At 35.9% G+C, this 10,563-nt stretch overlaps 1 protein-coding gene across 1 annotated transcript in view; it reads right to left on the reverse strand.

Annotated features, from left to right (window-relative positions):
* LOC129248797 (protein Wnt-10b) overlaps positions 1–9,766 on the reverse strand; it is a 167,697-nt gene extending 157,931 nt beyond the window's left edge. The window contains exon 1 of the mRNA XM_054888413.1: positions 9,397–9,766. Coding sequence (XP_054744388.1) covers positions 9,397–9,766 — 370 coding nt within the window. The remainder of the gene's footprint in view (positions 1–9,396) is intronic.
* Between the last annotated feature and the right edge of the window lie 797 nt (positions 9,767–10,563).

Below are 10,563 nucleotides of genomic sequence, written 5' to 3' on the forward strand. Positions count from 1 at the left end.
AAACAGCCTTGGACTGGTTACCCAAAATAAAATTAGTAATTAATAATAAAAATTACAGTGCGTTAATAGATACAGGCGCCAGTTTTAGTTTAATAAATAGTAAAATAAAAGATTTTCTGAAAGTAAAGTTAAAAGACCCAATAATATTTAGTACAATCACAAATGAGGATGCAATAAGTTATGAAGTGTGCACTTTAGCACCAGAAGAGTTTAATTTACCCAATAATGCAAGAGTGAGATGGAAGGTAGCACCATTCAAAGGAAGAAAGTATGAATTTATAATAAGTATGGACATCTTAAAATTCCTCAAAGCGCAAATAACAATCGAAGAAAGAAAAATAATTTTAAATAAAAAAGAAAGCAAATTTCTTAATAGCCCTTACAATCTTAACCAAAATTTTGCCCTTGAAGCCATGGATTTAAATTTTGAAAGATTAAAGTTGGATTATTTAAATGAAGAAGAGTATAGGGAAATTACCAAGCTACTAAAGCGACTTAATAATATGTTATTATTATTAATATTAAAGAAGGCGATAAATTAATAAATATGTACTACAGAAATTCAACATGAAATAAAAATGACAACCCAACAGCAGATCAATTCAAAATTATACCGTTACCCACCTCAACATGAAATGGAGGTAATGAAACAAATAAAAGAAATGGAGGAGCAAGGCATTATCCAAAAAAGTTACTCCAGATACTTCAGCCCACTTATAGTAGTACCTAAAAAGATGGACAATTGAGGTGAAAAAAATATCGTTTAGTAGTGGACTATAGAAAATTAAATGATGTAACAGTGGACGCTAAATATCCACTTCCAAACATCGATTTAATTTTAGATAAACTAGGAAGAGCCCAATATTTCACAACGCTTGATTTAGCGAAGGGTTAACACCAAATCTTAGTAAAAAAGGAAGATAGGGAGAAAACGGCATTCGTCACACCTCACGGTCTATACGAGTTTGTAAGGATGCCGTTTGGATTGAAAAACGCCACCGCAACCTTTCAGCGTCTTATGAATGAGATTTTGCGAAATTTTATAAACAAAACATGTGTCGTTTATTTAGACGATATTCTGATTTTTAGTACCATATTGTTCTTGTAATACTTGAAAACAATGGAAAAATGATAGAAACACTCACACGTGGCAAAAATATTGTGTAGCAAGAAATAAAGTAACTGCAATCACTAGAGATGCCAAAAGAGCATATCTACAATGGAAGCTCAACGATAGTTTACCTCCGAAAGTCCTATGGAAAAACCTTAAAACCTTAGGTGTCTCAGGAGAGAATAAGTCCGTGTGCAGTTTGGACCCAGAAATCTTAAATACTCACTTTCTAGCATCTAACAGGGCTCCACTCGACATACCTGTAAAAGTTCCTCTACGAGAGCATGTTGATGACGGTGAGTTTGAATTTGTGTCTGCAACTGAGATGGATTTGATACAATGTGTACATACTGTCAAATCTAATGCCATAGGGACCGACGGCATTTGTCTTAAATTTCTTAAAATTATTCTACCATTTGTAATACCATCACTTACGCACATAATTAACTTTTCAATCACCTCATCTACATTTCCATATCTTTGGAAGATAGCAAATATAATACCTGTGCCTAAAATAAAATGCTCTACCGCTCCTCAGCACTTCAGACCAATAAGCATTTTACCTGCCCTATCGAAAGTATTTGAAAAATTTTTGGCGCGACAAATTACCTGCTACTTGGACAAGAATAATCTTCTGAGTAATTTTCAGTCGGGTTTCAGAAGTCTGCATAGTTGCTCCACAGCTATGCTTAAAATTTTTGAAGATGTTCGCTCTGTTTATGATAAAAACTACCTAACAGTGCTAGTATTACTCGATTTTTCAAAAGCATTTGATACTATTGATCACAACATTTTACTGCAAAAATTGTGCTATCACTATAAGTTTGGAGCATTTTCTCTGCAACTAATAAAAAGTTACCTTACTCAAGTCTAAAACCAATTACGTCAGGTGTGCCGCAGGGCTCTATTTTAGGTCCAATTTTATTTTGCATTTTCATTAATGATATTGTTGAATGTTGCCAAAATTCGTCGATTCATCTCTATGCTGATGACACCCAGATCTACCTGTCAAGGCCAATAGGTCTTATTGAAGATTTGATAGCAAGGCTTAATGAAGACCTCACTCGTATTTCTAAATGGTCAAAATCTAACAACTTGAAATTAAATGAGTCAAAGACGAAGTCGATTGCTATTTCTAATTCAAAGTATGACCTTAGCTCTTTGCCGCCAATATTACTTAATGAAGTAAATATTAACTTTGATGATATAGTAACTAACCTGGGTTTCAGAATAAATTCAAGATTATCATGCTTTGACCATGCAAACTACTTACTGCCACGGCAAACTAAATTAAAACTTGTTAGATCACTAATTGTTCCTTATGTATCATACGCTAAATTAGTATATTGCAGGCTTGATAATAATTCGAAACAAAAATTGCAAACCGCTTTAAATAATGCAGCGCGTTTCGTGTTTGAAAAAAAAGGAGATATGACCATATATCTATCTACTCAAAACAGATTCTCGATCATAACCTCGACTCGTATCTCAAAATACGCTCTCTTTTGTTCCTGCATAAATTAATATACACACAAAAACCATTGTACCTGTATAAAAACATTAAACAATGCTAGTGCACCCTATCTATCATCTAATTGTTCCGACTTACACTTACTTGGAATCAGAACGCATGTTCTTTGTTAGTGCTATAAAACTATGGAATTCTATACCAACTACAATAAAACTTATAAAACAAGCAAGGTGTTTTAAAACTGCAGTTTCTAACTACTTCTAACCTTAAATCCCCCTTTCCTTCTCCCATTCCCGCCATCTTTCTCTTCTTCTCACTTACTACTTTAAGTTTTAGTCTATAAGTTTAATAGTTAAAATAGTTTTAAATCTAAGTAGCATTTCTATGTATACCATCCTCGTATTCTAGAATTTTAAGAAGATGTACTACCACAAGACTCTGTCTTACTATGTACAAAACAAATCAAATAAATTGAATAAATTGAAAATTGAATTAAGGATATATTTAATGCGTTGGTAAGTAAAAACTTGAAAATTCAAATTGACAAATGTAATTTTTTAAGGAAAGAAACAGAACTTCTGGGCCACATCCTAACAAAAGACGGCATGAAACCGAATCCCAATAAAAATAAAGTTATTGAAAATTTAGAATTACTAAAAACCGAAAGGCAAATAAAAAGTTTTCTGGGATTAACCGGTTATTCTCGAAAATTCGTAAAAGACTATGCGAAAGTAGCACAGCCAATTACAAAATATTTGAAAACAGGAGCACGAATTAACCTGAAAGACCCAACCTACACTGAAGCATTCGAAAAATTAAAGGCACTAGTAAGTACCCATCCAATTTTACGATACCCAGATTTCGAAAAACAATTCACGTTGACGACTGATGCATCTAACTATGCTATTGGCGCAGTATTGTCGCAGGAAGGACATCCAGTTTGTTATGCATCAAGGACATTGAAAAACCATGAGAGAAACTACTCTGCTACGGATAAAGAATTTTTAGCAATAATATGAAGTGTCAACTATTTTAGGCCATCATATACGGCAGAAGATTTAAAATTTTAACTGACCATCAACCAATTAAATTTCTACATTCAAAGTATAAGGGAAAGCGTATGTCACCACGACATCAGAGATGGCTACTAAAATTAGGAGAATACCAATTTGATATTGAATATTTATATTTATATATTTATATTTTATTTATACACTCAGCGGAAGAAAATTAGGTGACTATTTTCCAATTAAAGAAGACCTAGTGAATAAGTACAAAACTCAAATTATTTTAACAAATAATAAAATAGAAGAATTTAAAATACTGCATGAAAAAAGAATAATATTTATTGCCGAAAGTGATTTTGAAGAAATGGGAAACATATTTAAAAGATTCATTAATACTAATTGAAATGTATTCTAACGACAATCAGATACAATTTATTAAGTGCACAAAGAGAGCACAAGACATCGAAACCTAAGTCGAGGCCATTAAGCAAATTTCGTTGTATCACGTAAGGGAAAGTATGCACTCAGGCATATTGGAAACATACCATCAAATAAGAAATAAAATATATTACCCAAAATTATTGGAGTTGATCCAGATCGTTATCAATCAGTGCGAAACTTGCCAAGAGGTCAAGTATGACAGAAAATCCATCAAATTAAAATTTAATATTACAGAAACACCGACAGAAAAAAATGAAATTATACACATAGATACGTATGTTACGAAAGGATACCACTTTTTAACCATCATAGATAAATTTTCAAAATTCGGAGCGGCTTATCCCTTAAACGATAGAAATCATATTACCATTATCAAACAACTAGAAGACCATTTCACTAAATTGGGGAAACCAAAGAAAACAATTGCAGACAATGAATTTAAAACCGCAAGGATAAAAGAATTTTTTGATAATGAAAATATAGAACTTCATCTAACTAGGCCCAATAGCCATACGGGCAATGCAGTCATTGAAAGATTCCATAACACTATAGCAAAAAAATTTAAAATTTTGTATAAATTAGAAAAAGGGTTGCCAGTTAAACAACTAATACAGAGATCAATTCGAAACTTTAATGATAGGTCCCATACAGCGACAAAATGTACACCAAAAGAAGCACATGATAACAAAGTAGATTTTGAAATAGACGAAAAAACAACAAACGAAAAAATTGATGAAGTGAAGAAAATGGTATTGACCAATGGCCAATCAGCGTTAGAGAAGTTGCTGAGGACCTAGACATATCGATTGGCTCTTGCCATTCGATTTTTTCAATGATTTGGGTCTCATGCCGGGTCGCCGTAAAATTCGTACCAAAACTGCTCAATTTCGACCAAAAGCAGCATAGCATGAACATTGCTAATGAGATGTTGGACTCTGTCCGCGACGACCCAAACTTGCTCCAGAGTGTCATAACTGTTGACGAATCATGGGTTTATGGTTATGACGCTCAATCATCTCAATGGAAGCTGCGGCACGAACCAAGACCGAAAAAAGTACGCCAAGTTCGGTCGAATGTAAAAGTTTTGCTTACCGCAGGGGCGGTGTGCATCATGAGTTCTTGCCACTGAGTAAAACGGTCAATAAGGAATATTACCTGCGAGGTATGCGCAATTTGGGTGAAGCAATCCAGCAGAAACGTCCGGATTTGTGGAGGAACAAAATTGGCACTTGCATCACGATAACGCTCCTGCTCACAATGCGTTGCTTGTGCGCGACTTTTTTGCCAAAAACAACACACCAATGATGCCACAGCCACCGTATTCCGCAGATCTGGCCCCCTGTGATTTTTTCTTGTTCCCGAAACTGAAGAGGCCGATGAAAGGACTACGCTACGCTACGATTGACGAGATAAAGACATTATCGAAGGAGAAGCTGATTTGAAGCTGAGATTTTTTTAAGCGCTTCGAAGATTGGAAAAAACGTTGGCACAAGTGCATAGTATATCATGGGGATTATTTTGAAAGGGACAAAATAGATATTAATGAATACGTTTTGAACACACCTCGTACTCCTTCAGATCACCAGTATATTACTAGAGCGAACACAAAAATAGTATCAGAGGTGTCGCTCTTTTACGAGGGCGGCAACTTATTCGCATACCTAATATAAATAATTAGACCACAGTAATACGGCAACTAACAACTGGCTAAGCTACAAACCTATAATACATTTTAAAAACAGGATTTGCAAAAGCATTGGTAAATAGTTTAATATAATAATAGGCACCACTTCTTCAAAATTGTATAGTGTAAAATACAGGGTGGCTGATGAATTTTGCTACATTAAGAAACTCAAATAACTTTTTTTTAGTGCATGGAATTCATTTATTTTTTTTCAAGTTAAAGGTCATTAAATTTTATTAAATGTGGACTATGAATAAGTTCGTGCGGTTTTTTTTCGAAATTTGAAACTTTATTGACGTAAAACGGTTACAAATTTAATATTCAAAGTATTGTCCATCGCTTACTACTACTTTTTCCCATCTTTCTGGCAATTCACGGATTCCCTTTGTGAAAAATTCGGTCGGTTTTGCCGCAATCCACGAATCGATCGGAAGAGATAGTAATCGGATGGCGCAAGGTCTGGACTATACGGCGGGTGGGGTAGGACATCCCATTTGAGCGTTTCTAAGTATGTTTTGACCACTTGTGCAACATGTGGCCGAGCATTGTCATGTTGCAAAATAACTTTGTCGTGTCTATCGGCGTATTGCGGCCGTTTTTCTCGCAGTGCTCGGCTCAAACGCATCAATTGTCGTCGGTAGACATCCCCCGTAATCGTTTCATTCGGTTTCAGTAGCTCATAATACACAACACCCAGCTGGTCCCACCAGATACACAGCATAACCTTCAGGCCATGAATATTCTGCGCCGACGTCGATGTTGAAGCATGGCCAGGGTATCCATACGTTGCCCGACGTTTTGGATTGTCGTAATGGACCCACTTTTCATCGCCAGTCACAATTCGATGCAAAAAACCCTTTCTTTTGTGCCGTTGAAACAGTTGTTCGCATGCCATAAAACGGCGTTCAACGTCTCTTGGCTTCAATTCATACGGCACCCAATGGCCTACCTTTCGGATCATTCCCATGGCTTTTAAACGTTTGGAAATGGTTGATTGATCAACTCCCAAAGTTTTGCAACCTCTTCTTGCGTTTGAGCCGGATCTTGATCGAGCAATTCCTCCAATTCGGTATCCATGAACTTTGGCGGCGCACCCTCGCGTTCTTCGTCTTCCAAGCCAAAATCACCACTTTTAAAGCGTGCAAACCACTTCTGGCACGTTCGCTCAGCTAGAGCATGCTCACCATAAACTTCCACCAAGATACGATGACTTTCGGCTGCTTTTTTCTTCATATTAAAATAATGAAGAAGAATTCCCCGCAAAAACACATTATTTGGCACGAAATTCGACATTTTCAAGTGTGGTAAAAATATTGTTGTTTACGCTTCAAATAAAAAACTTATACTGACGTTTGTGCCTTACGACAGTAGCTCTCCAATGAATGTTTGGAAATGTGGATCGATGGAATAATAATCAAGTTACGCCATCTGTTGTAAAACCGCACGAACTTATTCATAGTCCTATTAGTTTTAAAAATAATTGAATTTAAATGCCCCCCCCATGCTCGTTGACACAAGTGCGGCATCTTAGTAAAAAGTTGTTCATTGCTGCTTTGAGAGTTGCGACAGGAATAGCCGCAATTGTTGCCCGAATGGATTGTTTTAGTTCATCCAAATTTGTTGGCTTTGTTTTATAAACTTCTTGTTTACATAAACCCCACAAGAAAAAGTCAGGTGCAGTAAGGTCAGGCGACCTGGGGGGCCAACGAAATTCGGAGTTTCTTGAAATCAGTTTATTGGGAAATTTTTGTGGCAACTCTGTCATAACAGTCTGGGCTATGTGAGACGTTGCCCCATCTTGTTGAAACCACACAGAGTTGAAAGGAATTCTCTTTCGGCGTAGTTCTGGATAGAAAAATTCTTTCAGCATTTTCAAATAACGGTCTCCAGTAACCGTAACGGTGTGACCATTTTCTTCAAAAAAATAAGGCCCGACAATACAGCGTGAAGAAACCGCACACCCTACTGTCACGCGAAGAGGATGCAATTCCGTCTCGTGGAGTATCTGTGGGTTAGAAGTACTCCATATTCGACAATTTTGTTTGTTCACATTGCCGTTTAAATCGAAATGGGCCTCATCAGACATGAAAAGGCAGTTTAATATGTTTTGGTCTTCTTCCACCATTTGCAGGATCTTCTGGCAAAATTCCAAGCGAATCGGCAAGTCTGCTGTATTCAGTTTGTTAACCATTTGAATTTTGTAGGGAAATAAGTCTAAATGTTTGTGCATTATTGCTTGCAAAGACTGTCGGCTGACACCAAGTTGAGCAGATAAGCTTCTTGTTGAAACCCTTGGATTGCTTTGTATAACTGCTGCTACAGCAGCGATCGTTTCCTCCGTCCGAATTGGTGGGTTTCGATGATAAGGCCTTCTTGCGACTGTTCCTTGCTCAGCAAAATTATTCACCAGTCTCATTATGGTCCATCTGCTCGGGGGATCGCCGCCAAACATCCGCCTGTACTCTCTCTGTACCAAAACTACGGACTCCAGTGCGTGATAGCGGCGGACTATCCAAATTCTTGTTTGCGTGTCCCAGTTATCCATTTTAATAAATTTTAAAGATCAATCTGCAAATGAAAACAAAAATGGAACAGATAACTTAAAAAGAAAAAAAAGTTATTCAATTTTTTTTGGTAGCGGCTTTCATCAGCCACCCTGTATTACCTAAGTGCGTTTCGCTGCTCCGGAACTCGTGCGATTACAGCTTGTCTTGAAAGCCATTTTGTTGTGGAATACCCTAAACATTGCATGTAAGTTTACTCCAAAATATTCATGAAATTTTTGAACTTCTATTTTAAGGTTAGATCATCACAGAAATTTATTTATTTATTTATTTATTTTATAAAAATTCTTTGCAAATCGCTAGTTATTCTAGCTCATTTAAAAACTTTTCCTTGCAGATTCCTGAAATGGAGAAACATTAAGGGAATGGTGAAATAAAAAGATAATGCTCACGCAAATTATTTTTTTATTTTTTTCTATCACATACTACTTTTAATGGCCACTTTTCGCATTTACTCGTATCACATAAAAAAGCTCCGTCGTTTGTTGGCCATACCATCATATGGCATGGTTATCTGCATTTCCGACGTTTTCTAACAATGATAGAACAACAGAAGCGCCTAAGCCTACATTCTTGTCATAAGGTACACTCGATCCTCCATATGGTGCTACTGCATATAAATAACCGCTGTCTGAACAAAGAGCTCAATACTTGAAACCAAATCGAATTGGTTTGTTACGAATAAACTTTTTGCACGAATGTCGACCAAAATATGGTATCATTTGTTCATCAATTGACAGAAACGTTTCAAAAACTCCAAACTGCATGCACTTACGATTCAATAATGTTCAACGTGAGGTACTTTATGATAACCACTTAGTATCAAAATTCCGATGAAACGATATATCTGTTGTTTGCTAATATCCACTACGATATTATTTTGGTGAGCATACATATTTGTATTCACGACCAGTATTTCCATTATTTCTTCGTCCAAGAACTGCAGAAACAATTCAAATGGTGTTTTGCCACCTGAAAGAAAAATTTTATGAGCCAAAAAATATCAGAGGAATAAAATATTCAGACTCACTCATAGAATCAACAAGATTCCACACCTGATTCGTCAGGGGGTCCAAATTTAAAATCAATTCGTTTGGTTTTTTTTCAGTCTGGTGTACCGAAATCTTTTTCTGCTGCGTACCTAGTTGTTTTTGCAGAACTGGATGGTCCATCATCAGGTATTTCAACTAAGCATGACGGCGGCGACGCAAAAACTTCCACATCTGATTCATGTTCGACCTCCAACTCTCCACAAACATCCGTCATAGCTGGTACCTCTGTTATCATCTCATTATCGTCAATAAGTTCTTCGTCACTTACAGCATCAACATCTGCTGGTGGAATATATACGACAGAAGTTATTTTTTTCGAAATAGGCTTAACAATTTGCATTCGTTTAGCTGAAACTACTTTGCCTTCATCCTCACTGCTCGAAGTATTTATGTAGGATTCTATTTCCCCAATGGTTAAAAAACGTCGACGATCCATTACTCTTCAATAAAGAATTAAGTAAGGGTACAAAATTTTGACAAAAAATATGAAGACCACATTAGTCTTACCAAAAAGATAAAAGCTTTGAACGAAATACTTCTAAATGTATTTTTACTAGCACAAATAAAAATAATAGCACTTATGGTACAAATTGCCATATGAAAATGACATAAATTTTCCCACCAAAAATAATGTCATCAAAATGTTGAAGTCATATGAGTCGTTTCAACCAGCGTTGCGTTTTCGCAACACCTGTTTTTAAGAGTTTATTTATGCAAGAAAACTTCAGCTGCATTAGCAGCTGGTATGATAATGTTATTTATTTCATATCTTATTTTTAAGAAACTAGTAGAAAACGTAAAAAAAAACTATTTTTAGTTCTCAAACAGTTTTATGAAAAAGTTATTATTTTGCACACTTTTTTTTACACTTGTCCTGATTTGGAACAAATCCGCACACAAAAAATCTTAGAGCATAATTATAAAGTCAAAAGTCCAAATTACAATATAAAATATAACATTTTAGAGATATCTTTTTTTTTACTGTAGCTACAAAGGTTCAAAGTTGCTGTTGCGAAAACGCAACGGCGGTAGAAAATGGGTTAAACACAATACAATAATTATATTAATAAGTTAATCAATTATATATTCGCCGTTGCTGTTTAAAACCTCTTCCCACCTCTCGAACAATTTGTTGGTACCTTTCCGCCAAAAATCGCCTAGTCTGGTGTCACAGAAGTTGTTTAGCCGGCTTGACTCTCGATTTTGGCGTATCTCCTGGAGCCACCCACTCCT

This window comes from Anastrepha obliqua, chromosome 5, assembly GCF_027943255.1.
Source record: "Anastrepha obliqua isolate idAnaObli1 chromosome 5, idAnaObli1_1.0, whole genome shotgun sequence".
Lineage (NCBI taxonomy): Eukaryota > Metazoa > Arthropoda > Insecta > Diptera > Tephritidae > Anastrepha > Anastrepha obliqua.